Genomic DNA, 18,379 nt, shown 5'->3' on the forward strand with positions numbered 1-18,379 from the left:
CCACAGTTACACAGTGACAGAGCCAGTAACCAGTTCCCAGGCAATGTGTCCCCAGTGCCTAAGCTCTAAGGCACTGTCTCACACAGCCTCTCAGAAAGCTGAGTTCTGAGGGCCACCAGCGACCAGAGATGGAGTTAGCAATGGCATTTGTTCTTCCTCTATAGGAGCTGCCATATTAAAATCAGTGACACTGATGAATAAGAAAGTCTTTCCAAAATGATTGCCACTAAAAGTCATCATGTCATGAGTTCTGTAAAATGGGTTCACAAAGATGCTACTCTTGGCACAAAGGTTAAATTCTAAAGAATCATCCCAACCCCTTTCTGAACTGCATCTAGAGGGTGGCGATGACCCACGTAGACAGACCTGGCCATGCTCATGGCTAAAACCAGCACATCACGCAAGCTGCTCCATACCCTGTGTCCCCTTCCGACACACAGGAAATGAGCCCTCCAGGCAAGGGAGAAGTGGGGGGAGCAGCATTCCTTTCTTGTGAGATTCTGTAACTGGAAAGGGGGTGGGGGAACAGAACGGAAAGGAGGGGAAGAAAAGTTCTGATCTGAGAGTTTCCTCTGGCTCTCAGACCCCCTCTGGCTCATCAATGAGTCCTTTCAGGGTTCCCTCTCCCCAACTAAGTTATCATTTCCTGTCCAGCACACTATACCCATTGACGGAGTATCAGCAAATCCCACCAGTTTATGCTGGAAGGACCCAAGGAGATGGGACAGGAAATGAGCATGGAGGAGGAAACAGGCAGGAGGGTAAGAAGTGGCTTCCAATCCCATATTGTTAGATTAAGCAAGGATTTGCATTACAGGAAGCTGGCTCACCTCTGGCTCATCTCATAGGTAGAGCGATAAGGACAATGGGATAAAATCAGGTACTTGGGGGCAAACATGCAGGCCTGGCCTCTCCGAGATGACTCACCACCAAAGGCCTGCAAAGGAAGGAGTGGACCTTGGTTGTGAGGGCCAGGAGTAGGTGTCTCTTCTTTGTGTTTTTATTAGCCTAAACCAGGCTCATAGCCCTAAGAAAGAACCTAGAACATCTTGGCTTTCCTTTCCTGGTACAGGAGTGGTTGCTGCCCAACTCACAATGATTCTGCCTTGTCTGGTGCCTGTCTCTGATACACAGAGGTGAGCCCCCTAGTGGCCATGTCTGTGCTACATGACCTTCTACCCTGGGCCATACTGATTGGTCAGAGAGAGCACCTGACTCAAGTCAGGCCAATTCGAGCCTTCCCTGGGATTTTTCAACTTGGAAATGGGAGAGAGTCAGTCTCTCTGCTGTCGGGAACCACAAGATATGAAATTCGAGAGCTGCTAATAGCCAAGTTCCTCGGGAAGCTGAGGACAGTGTCCAGACGGAAGCAGACACAAGACAGAGGGAGAGCAGCCCTGGTTTCAGGTGTTCCTGGAACCCACTGCCTCACTTCCCCTTTCACCATCTGGTCAGCTGCATAAGCTTCACTGGTATATCTTTCCAACCAAATCTGCTTTTTGTCTAAGACAGCATGAATGTAAAACTCTCACTTGTAACCCAAAGAGGCTGAACCCCATTAGCTGACATCAAAAGAGGTGTCTGCAGTGGAGATGTGGGATCCATACTACCATTCCCCTGGTGCACATGCCTGTATATATCAGAGAGACACATGTACCACACACGAGTATAAACAGGGCAGCAAGAGCCTTATTCAGTTAGACAGACACAGTGGTATGCCCAGTCTGTGTCTAGTTCAAGAAATTGCTTATTTTCTGTTTCAGCCTTTTCTGTGTGTTTGCTTTTCCTTGCCTGCAATGATGTGGCGGCTTGTGTCTCACCCTGGATGTTTATAGACACATGTCTGCTCATGCACACAGCACCCACAGCTATCTGCCCGCCTCTCCACCCTGGTTTCCTATCCCCCAGGCGAAGGAGGATGACAAAGCATGACTGTTAAGACCATCTGAGGAAGCCAACAAAGCCCCAAGTGTCTGCCTGAAATATCCAAGACTGAGCCAAGCCCGGCTCGACCGTCGAGGTTCCCTCATCTGTCCCTCTGCTCTGACCTAGACTCTGACCCTGAGAGCTCTGACGGGGTTCTCTGGATGAGGGAGGACATGAGAGAGGCCAGCTCACCAGACACTCAGGCCACTCTGGGTGGAACTGGGCACCATCTGAACTCAGACCAACTCACCTGCAGGTCAAAGAACTTGCTGTACCTCCGGTAGATGGTCTGGGATGTGGAGTCAGACCAGGTCACGTTGATGATGTATACCTGTGGGGAAAAAGTAAGTACGGTGAGTGAGTGATTAAGGCTGGGCTTCAAGCTGTGCCAGGCATCACTTAACAGGACTGTGGATGCTCGATGGCCAGGACCAATCTTTTTCTCATCTCTGACCCCACGGCCTAGCACACTGTCAGGTACCATATGGATGCTCCACATCTAGGTGTAAATACACACACACACACACACACACACACACACACACACGGGCATTTAATAAAATGCTAAGGATGATTATCTTAGGAGGGTAGGATTACAAGTGGTTTCCATTTCCTCCTTTTCATTTACATGTATTTTAGACAGTGAATATAAAATTGAGGTCGTTAAAAAAAATTTAAGTAGCTAATTTCCTCTGGTTCTCAAACTTTAGAGTGAATGAGATTTTGCAAGGGACCTTCCAAAATTGCAGATGCCAGGGCCCCATCCTCTAAAATTCTGCATAAGTAGACCTGGGTTTGGTCTACTTATTTTTTAAAGACTTTTTTTATAGAGCAGTTTTAGGTTCACAGCAAAATTGAGCAGAAAGTACAGGGAATTCCTGTATATCCTCTGCCCCAACACATGCACAGCCTCTCCCGTTACCAACCCCCCCCTCCAGAGTGGTACATTTGTTAAAATGGGGCACCTATATTTTTAACAAACACATTCCAGGTTATTCTGCCATAACTGATCCTCAGAACTCACTCTGAAAAACATCATAGGAGACCTCAAGCATTCAGAGATGTGTGATGCATCTCAGTATCCCTAAGTCTTAGCTCAGTGCCTGGCACAGAGTGAGTGCTCAGAAAACATTTTGGTCCGTTGAACAACCAAACTGACCCTCTGGGTGAGAGGTAGATTTGCAGGAGAGATGTTAGCACGTGGAAGATTTGTGAAGTTTTCTGAAATGCAGACATTTCAGGACCCCATTTCCAATGTCACCCCAGTTGCCAGTGCTCAATCAGGCTCTCCAAGGCTGCTACCTCAGGCCACTCTGGAAGGCTCCCTGGCCCAGGAGGGGCGCAGGACTGCTGGTTGGAGGAGAGTAAGCCCTCTGCCCACACGATCTCGCCTACCGTTCCCACCATTTCTGTCTCTTTTACCTGAAACTACACCAAAGACATGTCCTCTTGGGAGAGACCTCAGTCAGAGGGAGGAGTCCCCTCACATGACCTCAGAGCTATTCTGCTGAACTTCCCCTCTGGTGCAAGCTGTGACCTCTCTGGGGATAAGGGACAGACTGAGACATGGTGCGACCTCTGCCTCACTTCCTCCCTCAGAAGAGACTGAGCGTCTATGGTCCACAGCGGCGGCTCCCTTGCCAGGACGCCCATCAGAATCACCTGGGGAGCCTCATAAAAATTCAGATTCCTGGGCCTCTGCCTGGCAATTCTGATTCAGTAGGTCTAGGGGGATCTCCACCAGTGAGAACAAAATGGCCAGAGAAGCCAGAGGTCTCAGCCACTGTGAGAAGGAAGGAACATTAGCAAAGAGGAGTAGCCTTTGGACACCTTGGTGTCCGAGTGGCCTTCTTCACCAGATGCCTGGAGCAGGGCTGTCTTAGTCTACTCAGGCTGCTATAACAGAACACCATAGACAGGGTGGCTTAAACCACAAACATTCACTTCCCCCTGTTATGGAGGCTGCAAGTCCAAGATGAAGGCTCCTGGTGAGAACCCACTTCCTGCCTTGCAGATGGCTGACTTGCAAATGGCTAACTTGCAGATGGCTGACCTGCAGATGGCTGCCTTCTTGCTGTATCCTCATGTAGGGAGACAGAGGGCTCTGATCTCTTATTATTATTATTAGGGCACTAATCCCAGCATTGGGGCTCCACCCTCATGACCTCATCTAAACCTAATTACCCCCAAAGGCCCCACCTCTAATACCAACACAATGGAGATTAGGCCTTCAACATATGAATTTGGGGGGACACAAATATTTAGTCCATAGCGAGCATGTGTGGTTTTACGTTTGGCTGCTCAGTTAACAGCCCAGGAAACGTGCTCAGGATCCAGTCCCTTCTCCCTCCGATTTCTAAGTCACAGAATTAGCCTCGTGCAGTATGGAATGTTTGTTCTGAAATGTACCCAAAGAAAGGGCCATAAAGCAAAGCAAACAGAGCTGAGTGTTGCCACCCCGAGAGGGCGTATTTATGACATGTTTGATGTGATCCTGATAAGAAAGAACATAAAGTAAAAGGCCATCTCTATCCTCACAAGCCCAAAGTCAACTATTGACTATTATTATAATAAACAGATAGGGACCTGCTGTGCTCTATATCATATGCAAATATATACCTCATATAATAAATTATAGAAACCATTTAAGTAAAGGTTACTACATGCCAGCACAGTGTAAAGTATTCATATGCATTAGCTCATTTAATCTTCAGCCCAATGAGGTAGCTACCATTATTATCCCAATTTTGAAGCCGAGGCTCAGAGAAGCTAAGTAACTTGCCCAAAGTCACACAGTTAATAAAACACAAAGGACTTGAAGGTCTAGCTGAGTCCAATCCCCATGCCCTTAATCACACTGGACTATCTCCCTATATGTAAATTTAGGAGTGTGGATATTTAAACCAAACAACTTGATCAGGACTGAATAACATCTTTTTAAATAAAGCTTTGGGTGGTCTGAAGAGTCTGTACACTCCTTGCTTAGGGGATGAGCCTAGAGGAACATGGGGGAGCCATGTCAATTCTGAGAGCCTGAGACCAAGAAGAGACAGAACTCAAGGCCCAGACAGAAGTCAATGGTTAGGAATCTACAAAAGCAGACGAATGCAGAGGAAATCCTCATACACAACTGGCTTCACTGACTGTGGCAGGATGCTCTGGATTTTCACAGGGGTTATAACCCAGCTCATCCCCCTGCTGACTCTCAGCTCCTTGACTCCCAAATCCTGCTAGCCACATCTCCCCTCCCACCTGCATCTCCGCTTCCTGCAGGTCCGGGCAGGGAGCAGATGCTGTGCGCAACCAGGTGCTGCCTGCCTGACCTCTGTCTGGCAGATGGCCTGTAAGGAGGCCCCAAGTAACCACGCTCTCCCGGGAGAGAGCCTGCACTTGCCAGCACACCATTAGACAGTAGCCTTTCTCCCGGGCCAACCAAGCGGGCCCAGAGCAAGGGCTTAATTGGGGCTTAACATGACCCATGCTCCATCCTCTCTTAATTAGGGGCTTCCCTTCACCTCCCAGGGAGAATTAATCACAAGCTCACAGCCTCTGGCAGCTGGGAGGCTTCTCCTTTTGCAGAGGAGGAACCTAGGACCCAGAATGGTGATTTGCCAAGAAAGAGGCACAGATTCTGGAGTTAGCCACACCTGGGTGTCACTCTCAGGACATTCCTTATGGGCTGAGACCTCAGCCCAGCCTCTCAGGCCCTTGGGCTCCTCTTCTATTTCAGGGGCACAGCTTTGAGGGCTGCTGGGCCTGATCCATTACCCTGGTTATCACTGCAGGCACACCCACCCTGTGAGTGAGAGCTGGGCCGGGAACCCAGACCTCTTAATCCCTGGTCTAGGACTAATCAGCCATGACCAGAGCATGCCCCCCTTGGAAAAGTCTTTTCCCCTCTACTCTTCAAAATAGTTGAAAAGTCACAGGGAGTCATCTGTGTCTAACCCTTGACCTGAACCCACACCTAAGACACACCCTCTGGAGAAATATCCAGAGGGCAGGGGGTGATGGAGAGTTGTTCATGTGACCCATGTCAGCCACAGCCACCCGGCCAGGACACAGCCATGCTTCCCCTCACAGCGTATTTCTTTCCTTGTTGGGCAAAGAACTGCTCCTGCTAACACCATGCATCCCACTCCCCGCTGAGTGAGCATGAAGGTGACTCAGGTCATGAATCCCCAATCCCAGGTTCTCCCAAACCTCTGGGATTTGCCAGAGGCTCCCTCAGCCTCCCCTCCTGGACAGTCTAAATTCTGAGTTGAGGAAATGGTCAGAGACCTCCCTGGAGATAAGCCCAGAGATCCGAGGACAGTCTCCAGGCCCCTTTCTCTCATCTGGGCAGGAGGCTCGTCTGCTTTCTTCCAAACCTTGAACATCCTAGATTATCGTTCCAGATGAGCAATGGATACACAAAATTCCAGCCCAACCCACACTCCCCCGTCCCTCCCACCCCCCATCAGAGTTTCTCAAGCCTCTCTGAGCTGGCCCTGTGGACCCTGGAAACCCTAGTGATAAACCGCAGAGAAAGGGCAGGTGGAGGGGAAGGGGGACAGGGCAGAGGTCATCTGAGAAAGCCAGCTCTGTTTACGGCGCCTGCGTCAGGGGCCCAGATAAACTGTCCTCTGGCTGCAGGAGCGACCAAGATAACATTACACAGCAGCTGGGTCTCAAGAAAAGTTTGCAATTAAACATCCTGCTTCCACACACTTTACTTGGGGTTGTTTCCCGGGTGGAGTTTCCCTTTCTTCTGTATTTAAAAAAAACCATGGATTCTATTTCCCCCATCTCTGGCCATTTCAGGCAGATGGCAGGCGTCTAGGAAGCCTTACTATAGACCAGCAACTGCGCCCAGCGTCCCCTGGAGAGGAAGCCCCAGAGTCTCACGTTCACCTGCCACGCTCACCCGCAGACACAATGACGGAAACTCGCACCAGACACCCAGCACGATGCCTTGGTCTGACCAGCCCACCCACTCTGAGGCCATCTTGAGCCGCCTTCCGTCTGCTCAGCTCATTAGGCCCAGAAATGTCTGAGACTTCCGAGACTTTCACAGTTTCCAAGTCCTGCTCCTTTCACCAAGAAAAGGGCCTTGATACAAATCAGACCCGCAGCTCAACTCCAGAGCACCGAGAATGCAGCCCAGCCCAGTTCCTCTGGAGGGATGTCCACGATCAAACCTGGGCTGCGACCAATTAATGACCCAAAGTTATGGCCCAACCATTCCTAGAAGGCCTAGGACCTGCCCTGTGTTTAATGAGAAAGTGCCAGTGAGTGCCTGTTGCTCCCTTTGCTGAAGAAAAGTACAGTTAGAGGCAAGGAGTTAGGAACTGTGGAGGAAATCGTATATCTTCGTGGCACTGTGGCTCAGTTTACTAAGGAAGGCCTTATTTTCCTTGGACCCCTGCCAGCAGCCCCTGGCCCCGGGCCAAATGGAAACTCAATGACAATCTTCCTTCACCTGCTCACACCACCATGGGGTGGGATCCGTTGGCTGGGGCAAGAGCCACTGCATACAGTTGCACAAGTTGTTCACTGCGCAAAGACTGCCCAGCCAAGGGGACAAGTAGGGTCTGAAATCTAACCTATACTCTGCACCCCAAACTGTGCACCCTGGCTCGGGGCTGCAGGCACACAGAAAAAGGGGCACCTTATTCTAATGCATACATGGTGGTTCTGGCCAGGACACAGCACCCTGTTCCCCTGGGTGGTTATCACTGCTTTCTAGGGCCCTTGAGGTCACAGTATGACCTCAGGACCCAGCTCTTCATCTTCCCCAAATCTTCTAGAGGGAGGGGTGCTTAACATGTGGAACTGACTGCTCAAGAATACGGCCCCAGAAGTCTGCATGAACACAATCCAATAGCCAGTAAAGGGGAGATTACGTTTGGGGACATGATCACTGCTCTGGCTTCCTACTGGAGAAGTTCATCCTTCTTCCCCAAGAAGATGATGCCAGCCCTTCTTAGGTACCAATCAGCTCTACCCTTCTATTCAAAGGGCTCCATGTACTAAGTCCTGTTATGGGGAGGGGGGGGATTGAATATAAGTCCCAAATTAGGCCAGGCTGATTCTCAAGACCCCCCGGCAGGGCAGAGGACCCAAGGCTGCTGTTCCCAGTGCAAGTGGCTACACCAAACGCTGGGCCGATGCCCCCTTCTCCTCCCTGCTGGGGCCCACTGGCCCCACTGGTAAGCAGTGAAGACCCTGGTGTGAAAGACCCGTCTTGACAACACTTGGCTGCACCCAGATAGAAAGCCCCCCAGATTCCAACATCTGCCTGGGCCCACTAGCCTAGCAAGTCTGTGCCCATCTCTTGTGGTACTCATAGTCTGTTTTTCACAATTAGCCAGTTATTATATCTGCCTTTGTTTGCTAATTGTTGGCTCAGAACAACCCAGCACTGGACACATGGTGTGTCTCTGTCTATTTAACATGGGTGAGTATGTCCCTCCCAGATGTCCCTAGCAGCAACCATCTTCCCCGTCGCCCCTGAGGCTCCTGGCCAGCCAGTCCGCTGGGCACACTGAAATAATAACTGGCTGGCTGATCTAATGAGCGAGAATCCACAGGGTTCAAAGCATCAAAGATGTTGCTAGCAGTAATACTTGGGGACTGTCCCCTACTCCCAGAAGCAAATCCCCAGTGGCCAAGGGGCAGAATACAAATATATCTGGCTCAGTGCAAGGGTCTTTGCCAACCCAAAACCCTACCACCAAAATCAAGTTCCATAGCCTGTGGCCACTTGGCTAAAGTTTCTGAGCACCCTGAGGGTGTGGCCCTATTAAAATTCCAACGCCACCTCTGGGCTGGATGTTTGTTCTTAGGGTGGGAAGGGTGGTGATGCTGCAAATTTGGGGAACCACCACCACTTAGAAGCCTGGACTTGGAGGGCGACCTCCACCCCAGCGTGCACGTGCACAGGTTGACTCTAAGGTTAATGACCAGGTGGTGGAACCTTTCCAGTCCTCAGACCACTGTACTCCAGGCTCCCTCTGGACCTCAGTTTATGGAGCAGTCACAGTAAATGCAGCAGAAGCAAACCCCAGAAAGGCTGTGTGCTGGCAGGGCGCTCCTCCCAGAACCACTGGTCCACCAGTCACCTGCAAACCACAGACGCTGCCACTGCAGACCTGTACCAAATGGCCCTCATCTGGGAAAACGGGCTTTTTAAAGGGATTCAGAGGAGAGGATAATCAGCAGGCTCCCATCCCACATCAAACACCTTTGAGAGTTTTCAGCGGGTACCCACCACATTCAGCACCTGCCATCATTTGCACAAATCAGGCCTCGACTGTTTATTTAATTTGGAGGGTGGTTGTAGACAAGAGGGTCTGGAGGAAGCCTCCATATGGCTGGTGCCCCCATTTATTACTCTGCGAGATGGGGATAACAGTGGTCACCTCATTGCTGGGCTGTGGTGAGGATTCAGTGAACTCACCCTGTATCTCCCCATTAGAATGGAAGCTCCCAGAAGACAGAGCCTGGCATCCTAACACTCAGCATGACACTTGACACCTAAGCGGCACTCACGTATTGTCCCCTAAGTGAAGGAACAAAGCAACCAGCAAATGCCGAGTGCTTACCTGGTGCCTAGTTTTGTACCAAGCTAAAGATGGGGCAAAATCCCCGACCTCAGGCCTCACAGCTCAGCTGGGGCAGCCAGACTCACACTGACAAATGAAGCAGGGAAACAGCGCAAGATGGAGTGATGGGGTGCCAAACAGTGAGGCTGAGAAAGGACCAAGGGCAGTGCTGGCATCAGGGAGGAGGAAGATGGCTTTGAAAGCATTTGATGAATTTAAATTTTAGCTCTAACACTTCTCTGCTGTGTGAGCTTGGGCAAGTGTCTTAGCCTCTCTGAGTCAGGGTTTCCTTAGCTGCAAAGTGTGGTTTATAATGGGAGCTTCCACTAAATATGATGCACATGGGGTACTGCAACAGGGCCTGGCACATGGAGTGCCCAATGAACACTAGCTATTTAGACACCCAGGAAGAGGGAGAGGGCGAACCAGCTTCTTTCCATTTGCCGTGAGACTTGGCTCTTAACACCAGTAATGGAGTAGGAGGGGAGCAGGAAGTGGGAAACGGGGACACAAATAGGCAGGGACGGACACACACACGCACGCACGCACACACAGCAGTGGTAGAACCATTACTAATAACAAGCCCGGCCTGGGAAAGTAGAAGAGCGAAAATAGCTCTGCTGCCCGGGGCCAGGAAAACAATGGCTATCCTCAGCAGCACCCCACTGGAAGGATGGACCAGCCGCGCAGGCCCCTCGGGGTTGGAGGCGTTTTTTCCTTCTTTTTTTCATGTTTCCTGGAGGGGAAATGAGTGTATAAAGGAGGAGCTCCCAGGATTTACAAACCCTACGTGGACCTTAAAAGCTTCAGCTGTCAAAGCCGTGTCCTTATGGTCCCAGAACTGGGAGAGAAACAGCAGGAAGGGTCAGCTTTCACAAACCTTGTTCTCGTCTGCACAAACACTTGGTTTCATCAGGCTAACAATAATAACCACGCCCACTTATGGGCACTTCCCACATTCCAGGCGTGGCTAAGCACTCTATCCAGATGATCTCATTTAATCCTTACAATGATCCTGCAGGGGAGTATTGTTATCATTTCCAGTTCACGATGAAGAGACCCAGGCTACAGAGGTAACAGTCGACCTGAGGTTCAAATGTGGCCTTGACTTCACAGCCTGACCACTTCATGCGGGAGCTACACGAGACCTCCCGGAACAAGGCACAGTCCCTGCCACGAGGATCTGCCCTTGTGGTTCAACCCGCTGCTCGGTCAACTGGTTGTTCCCTGTGCCGGTGATCTACGAGTCAGTCTGAGACCGTCCACACGACAGGCGGGTAAAGAGTCCTGCGTGGGGACCAGCGCTCTACTTTGCATGGTTTAGAATCAGTCAGATCAGCTCCAGCAAAAGTTGTTACTCCCTCTGAGCCTCCATTCCCCCAGCATTAAATGGGGTCGTAACACCTGCCTCACTGGGAAGACTGATGAGAACACAGGTCAAGACCAACCGCGGGGTCTGGGACCCTGCAGCTGCTCGATAAATGTGACCTCCCCTCCCCGTCTTCCCCTTCAAAGTGTCTGGCACAGTCTTTTGCACTTTAGCCTCTTCCCTAGAAGTTTCTGGAGACACCAACTAGCCCAGGTCAAGAAAGGAACCCACTTTGGGTTTCCAGAGCTCTGGGCGTGGTCCCTACTGCACGCTCTCCAGAGTACCTGAGGGCACGTGGTTGAACCTTTGTACCTTCCTCCTTCCAACCCTGCCACCACCCTCTGGTCCCTAGTCAGCTTATCAGAGCAAACAGGTCTGACCACCTTGAGCCAGCAGGTGCTCCAACGTAGAGGCCCAGCAGTGGGCAGTGGACGTCTTGGGTAAAGCCCAGGAGGCCAGAGAGGGTGGCAGTGTGTCCAGGTTGGGGAGAGGAGCTCACCCTACTGTGGAAATTGGAGAAAAAACTAGATGCACATTGACATGCGGGAGCTAGAGTCCTGGAAACCTTAAACCAATGTATCCTCTCCTGAACCATGAAAAGGATCAGGCCCCTGGGCTTCCATGGGGCTTGGATGCAGCCCAGTGGATCTAGGAAAGGGTTGGAAAGGAGGATTCTCACTCCATACACTCCCAAATCAACGACTGATCCGGGCCTGCCGACCTGGACACACACATCCTGCGAACGTGCCCTGCTCCACCGTCACACCCTGGAGAGCAAGGCAAAGGTTAACACACACAGCTTGGTTTCCTCTTCCTGGGAAACACAGCAGACAGGCAAGGCCAGAGGCCAGCAGCCTCCTCCACACACAGCCCACAGGGGAAATGACCCCGCCGTTTCCTCCCCACCATCTGACACACTCACACCTTCCTCTCTGCTGTGCTCAGCAAAGCTCAACTTTGACACAAGGCAAATTGCTGGCATTAGGAATTTTGTTGCACGGCGTAGACTGGAACAATCTTTTTGGGGAGCATTTTGGCAAACTTGCATTCCCTTTGACTCAGGAATTTCACCTCTAGGAATTTATCCACACAAGTGTGTGTACGTATGTGTGTATATATGTGTGTGTTGTGTTTACATATATAAAGATGTTCATTGTTAAAGATGTTTGTGACAGCAAAAAATAAGGAATACTGAATGTCTACTGATTTAAAAATGGTCAAATAAATTATGCTTCATATACCTGTTAAAAGATAAGGTCGATCTTTCTGTGCCACTATGGGAAAATGTCCACAGTATATTAAGAAAAGAAAAAAACAGATTATGAAACAGTATGTACATAGTATAATTAGATTTATTTTGGGGGAGGTGTGTGTATGGGAAGTTTGTGTATGCACATGTATGTATACATTTAAAAAATCTGGAAAACATGCAACAAACTGATAACTGGTTATTTGGGTTAAGAGAAGGAGAAATGGGAACAGTTTCACTTTCTACTTTATATATTTCTGTATTATTTTATTTATTTTGAACATGTATGGCTTTCATAATTTAAAACAAGATTTCCATCTTAGAAAACAACTGTGTCCTCTTAGCCTGTCCTCTGGCTAATGCCAGCTCCTGGCTCCTCTGCTAACATCCAACATTCGCTCATTCTTGGGGGTCTGTAGGGGATTTGAAGTTCAATGTTGAGCTCTTAAAGTCAAGGTCTGCAACCCTGTCTACACATGTCACCTGGACTGCTTTAAAAACACTGCCTCCCAGGCTCCACCCTGCACCATTTAAATCAGCACCTTGGAAAGTGGAGTGGGCAGTGGTGGTTTTCAGAGCTCGCCAGGGTTGTACAGGTTGAGAACCACTACCAAAAAGACCAAGGTGGACCAATACCAAAAAGACCACTGGACTAACCAAAAAAATACTCTTGAAATAGAAAGCAATATTATAGTGTAATTTTTACTATTAAGAGTCAGCTCTGCCTTCAAGAGGTCTAGTTAAGGAGTTTGTATCGGGTGCTTTTCTCCAACTTCTGCCTCCAGTTTTAGAATTCACCAGCTCAAGTGGGGAAAAGAAAACAAGGAGACTGGGGTTCATTTGTTCTGAGCTGTGGCTGTGCCTTTGCTTTCTTTGGCAGCCTGTGGCCGTCCCCACCTCCATGTGGCCTACATCAGTGACTGAGGGATCAGAGTCCAGCCCTGCTTAGCTCTAGGAGGAACAGCTGAAAGAATTAGAGGTGCTGAGCCCAGAGAAGGCATTTAAGAGACACGCAACAGCTGGTTTCAAATATTTAAAGGACTATCAATATGGGAGGTTCATCTCCAATTGTACCCAAAGGAAGGCGGTGGAGAATGAGTGTAATTATAGGAAAGCAGGTCTTTGCCCAACATCGGGAAGAAGTTTCCCACCAGAGTTACTCAAGGGTGGAAGGGGCTGTCTTGTGAAGTAATGGGATCATCAGGGCAGGAGATGAGTGACCACCTGCCTGTGATGTTGCTGGAAAATTCCTTCCCATTCAGCCCTCCAACCTGGAACTCTATGAGCCCAGAAACATTTAGAAAGTTTTAACAAAATCCACTGGGAATGCAGCTCCTTTAACAAAAAGTTTCACGCTTTCAACAAACATAGCCCGAGTACCAGCTGAGTGCCAGGCTCTGCACTAGGCGCTGGACATACCACAGTAGCCAGACAGCCTGTCCTCATGGCACTTGCACGGGGAGTGTCAAGCACAGATAGAAGCACTTCTGATGGTCCAACAAAATGAGGTGTGGTGACACAAAAAGACTGCAGGGAGGTGGCTACTCAGACAGATGGTCAGGGAACGCCTCTCTCAGGAGATCGTGTTTAAGCTGACACTTAAATGCAAAGAGCAAAGCACAGCTTGTCAACTAGGGAGCTGGGTGGGACCTCAGTCTGACTCAATCCAAAATTGGAAGGGAACCCTATCTCACATCATACACAAAAAATTAACTCAACATGGATCAAATACCTCAATGTGAGCAATAAAGCTATAAAAGTCTTTGAAGAAAACATCGGCACAAATCTTCATGACCTTGAACTAGTCAATGGTTTCTAAGATATGACACCAAAAACACTAGAAAGCAAAAAAAAAAAAACAGATATTGGACATCATCAAGATTAAAAGCTTTTGTGCTTCAAAGGACACCAGCAAGAAAGTGGAAAGAAAATTTACAGAATGGGAGAAAATATTTGCAAATCATGTATCTGATAAGGGACTTGTATCTGGAATATATGAAGAACTCTTACAACTCAATAATAAAAAGACAACCCAATTTAAAAATGGACAAAGGATCTGAATAGACTTTTCTCCAAAGAAGATACACAAATGGCCAATAAGCACAAGAAGAGATGCTCAGCATCATTAGCCATCAGGGAAATGCAAATCAAAACCACAGTAGAGTACCATTTCACATCCACTAGCATGGCTATAATCAAACAGACAGATAATAATAACTGTTGACAAGAATGTAGAGAAATTGGAACCTCCATACATTGCTGGTAGGAATGTAAAATAGTGCAGCTGCTTTGGAAAACAGTCTGGCAGTTCCTCAAATGGTTAAACATAGAGTCCCCACAGGACCCAGCAATTCTATTCCAAGCTATCTACCCAAGAGAAATGAAAACTCATGCCCACACAAAAACTTGTATGCAAATGTTCACAGCAGCATTATATCATGAAATATTACATATATTATATAATCACCAAAAAGTGAAAACAACCCAAATGTCCAACCGATGAATGGATAAATACAATGATGTGTTATAGCCATACAATGGAATATTATTCTATTATAAAAAGGAATGAAGTACTGATACTTGCTACAACATAGATGAACCTTGAAAACATTATGCTAAGTGAAAGAAGGCAGACACAAAAGGTCACATATTATATGATTCCATTTATATGAAATGCCCAGTATAAGCAAATATATGGAGACAGAAATAGATTAGTGGATGCCTAGGGCTGGGGGTGGTGGCATTGGGGGAAATGAGGAGTGACTGCTAATGGTGTTACTTTTGGGGATGATGAAAATGTTCTAAAATTGACTGGTGATGGTTGTACATTATCTGTGAATATACTAAAAAACACTGAATTGTGAGGTTTAAATGAGTGAATTGTATAGTATATGAATTATATCTCAATAAAGCTGTTTTAAAAATACTAGAAAGAAAAAGATGTCACTCTTGGTTAAGGGGTTCTTGCCAGGAAGGACTCCATTTCTCCATTGTCTCAGCCTAATTCCTCCAAGGTCTAATCAAGACCCCGTACCTCCTAGAAGCCTCCCTGGACTGCCTCAGCCCTGGTGCTCCCTCTGCCCCTCCATCCGGCACACAGCAAGCTAGTGTAGGTAGGGATCATCTCGCATCCATTAGTCTTGGAGGAAACTTATCCTGGGCCCCTGCGATACTCATATCGCAAATCACCAACACTGGCACATAGTAGGCGTACCTGGCTGATTAAGGAGAAAGCTTGGCTTAAAATGTACCTGGTCTCCCAGGCTTGGCAAGAAGAAACCAGGTTCTCTTCCACTGACAACTGGAAAGAACTGATGCCTGAAAAATCCTGGTCTCTTTGCCTAGAGAGTTCGCTGGCCCGGGCAGAGCCTGGCGTGCAGTAAAACTTTCCCAATCAAGCAGCAAAACCGGGAACGCCATCAGCTCCTGTTTGGCTTCCAGGATAGAAAAACTGCACTTAAAATCCACTAACCCTGCTCTGACATTTGGAGTGCCCCCAGGAGAGTAACTGCAGAACTAGGTGAAATCTGCTCACCTTCTCTAGAAACATGTTTCTCCATCTGTTCACGGTCCTGACCCTGGAGTTTGGCCCAGCCTCCTTTCATGTGATCCCCCCACCCTTTCCCCTCATCCAAGCCTCACAGCCTCTTTCTGTCCACAACCATTTCCTCCTCCTCTAAAATCCTTAAGGGCACCTGTAGCCACAGCGCCCACCTTAGCACCAGAGACTCAGATTGTCAATCTCATGCGTGTCCATTCCTCCAACCCATTTCCAGAACCATCCTCAACTGGGTCACAAACTCCTTGAAAGCAAGTATTTAACCCAGACTTCTCTTGTTTTCTCTACAATACTTAAAGATATTGGGCACATGGTGCCCAATAGATCCTCAATAAAGAAATGTCACTTCTGTCTGATAAAATCCAGTTCAGTCCAGTAAAGGAGTATTGAATGCTTACTATGTGTTGGGCTCCGCGCTAGACACTGGAAACTCTGTCAAATAAAATACACCCCTGGCCCCAGGGGAGCTCCCAGACTGGTGAGAAAGAGGGGCACTAATGGATAACTTGCTGTAGAGACTAGATTGAGAGATTTGCATGATCCTGGGGAACCCAGAGGGGAGGCGCCAGTGGAGACAGATTCCTGGAGGAGGTGATGCTGGAGGTGAGGTGAAGGGTCAGAGGTGAGGAAAGTAAGCTGGGCCAGGAGGTGAGGGTGGTAGTGGTAGGAGGGCACCCTAAGCAGAAGAAAGGGCATGGACAAAGACTGGGGGTGGGGAGGGCATGCAACAGCCTGGGCTGGGTGGAGACGGGGAGCAGATTGGTTGGCTGGAGGCTGAAGCCCAAGGCAGTGAGTGACAGGAGCTGAGGGGAAGAGTGCCTGGCTCTGAGGCTTGAGGGAGTGATGGGGGCAGGAGAGAGGAGGAGAGGAGGAAGGCAGAGGTCAAAGTGAAGTGTTTCTCAGGTGGAAATTTGGAATGGTTTGGGATTGGAGAAGGAGGGAAGAAAGGGTGTGAGGGAGATCTAAGGATCAAAGAAGGAAGAGATGAGGAGGAAGGAGCCTGGAAGGAGGAGAGGTGGCCCTGGGGGAGCAGAAGGCACGAAGGTGAGGCCAGGCTTGGTGACGATAGAACTCAGGCAGGGAAATGTGTGGGGTCTGGGAAGAAGAGAAAGGGACATGGGTCCCTTTCCCTAGGACATCCTAGGAGAGGATGCTCGGAGATGAGAAATCCCACCCCAAAGGCTTCTGGGACCCCAGATGGACCACAATTGGGATGCAATGGAGTGACTGGGACAGATCTCAGAGCTGAGAGCGGTGGGGACCCCAGTTCCTGGCAGTGCATGAGTGCTTCACTGCTCACCGTTGGACAGTGCAAAGAATGACTGAGAACTAGAGACGTTCGATGCAAGAAAGTGTAATCAACTTTGAAAAGGGAGAGAGACCAAGTGCTAGAAGTCAGAGGCTTTGTTTTACGCTCAATTCACTCAATTCACTCCCAGGCTCCGGATCTGAGAGCAAACCTTATAAACCTCCCCTCCCTCCCCCAAGCTTGGCTCAGAACACAGGCCATTTGGAATGAGAGAAGGCGGTACCAGGTCACGTCTTCTGGGTCCCCAAACAGCTTCTCCCTGCCCCTTCTTGCCACATGACCAGAGGAGACCCTCTTCTCCACCACAGCCAACTCCAGGACATCATTTGCTCCTATGTCCCCTGGTGGGGGAGGAGAGGGACTTGCCAAGCTGGCTGCAGAAGAGCCGTGCACAGCGGCCAGGGAAGCCTGCCAGAGGCGCATCTGGCCCGGCTTCCCACACCGATTCCCCATCTGGCCGAGGCGTGGAGGTGAGACGAGAAACACATAGCCAGCCTCCTCCCCCAGCGCCCCCCCAAAGTCACGTCATCCAGGCATTCCCTTGGGGAGGGTGGCCCCCTCCCTCTGACCTCAGCCTGTTTCACTTGGCCAGAGCCCACCCTCAGGGAGCAGGCCCCCTCCCCACACCCTCGCTCACACCCAGGCCCATGCAGGGAAAGGCGTGAGCTATAGATTCCAGCCTTTCCAGGCCCCACACCAAAGCCCCAAATAAGGGCCCGCCCCTCTCAGCCTGTCTTCTGAGATGCCAGCTGGGCTGCAGAGGGGGCAGAGGGGCTGGGGCGCTCGGCCACAACACAGCAGCCCCATCTTCCACCCTGTATGTGGAATCTCCCTCCAGCCTTAACCAAGGGGTCAGGGCTGGGGAGAGAAGACAGACAAGCCCAATGTGTGGCGTCCAACAGCTTCTAGTATTAAATCTGAGCTTTGCCTCTTATTTGGTGTAAGATTCTGGACAAATTAGATAATTTCTCTGAGCCTCCATTTCTTCGCCTCCAAACCAAGGGTAATAAGAGGACATGCCTTGGACATTTGAGTGAGGACTACGTGGGAAATGCGTGCCAAGTCCTCAGAACACACCTGGCCCACAGCAAACACCCAGGGTATAGGAGATCATTCCTTTCATTTCCTGACTTCCTCTGGGGGCAGTGCTGAAGGAGGACTAGTCCTACCGTCACAGTCTCCGTCAAATAGCCCAAATACAATTGGTAAATCCAATATTATTATTTTATTATTGATTTCATCTTTCTTATTTATTTTTATACTTATTTATCCTGGGAAATAGACAACTGACCTTTTCTATGTATTATACATACTGTGCACAAAAGCAACTTCAGTAAATTCATTATTTGGAATACACTCTCCAATGGGGTGCTTCCTATGC

General features: G+C 49.2%; 1 protein-coding gene across 4 annotated transcripts in view; it reads right to left on the reverse strand.

Moving 5' to 3' along the window:
* SH3PXD2A (SH3 and PX domains 2A) overlaps positions 1-18,379 on the reverse strand; it is a 237,339-nt gene that overhangs the window by 185,790 nt on the left and 33,170 nt on the right. For all 4 annotated transcript variants that reach the window (XM_087432546.1, XM_087432544.1, XM_087432545.1 and 1 more), the window contains exon 2: positions 2,177-2,257. In XM_087432546.1, coding sequence (XP_087288672.1) covers positions 2,177-2,257 — 81 coding nt within the window. The remainder of the gene's footprint in view (positions 1-2,176; positions 2,258-18,379) is intronic.

This window comes from Ceratotherium simum, chromosome 6, assembly GCF_057802395.1.
Source record: "Ceratotherium simum simum isolate JZ-2026a chromosome 6, ASM5780239v1, whole genome shotgun sequence".
Classification (NCBI taxonomy): domain Eukaryota; kingdom Metazoa; phylum Chordata; class Mammalia; order Perissodactyla; family Rhinocerotidae; genus Ceratotherium; species Ceratotherium simum.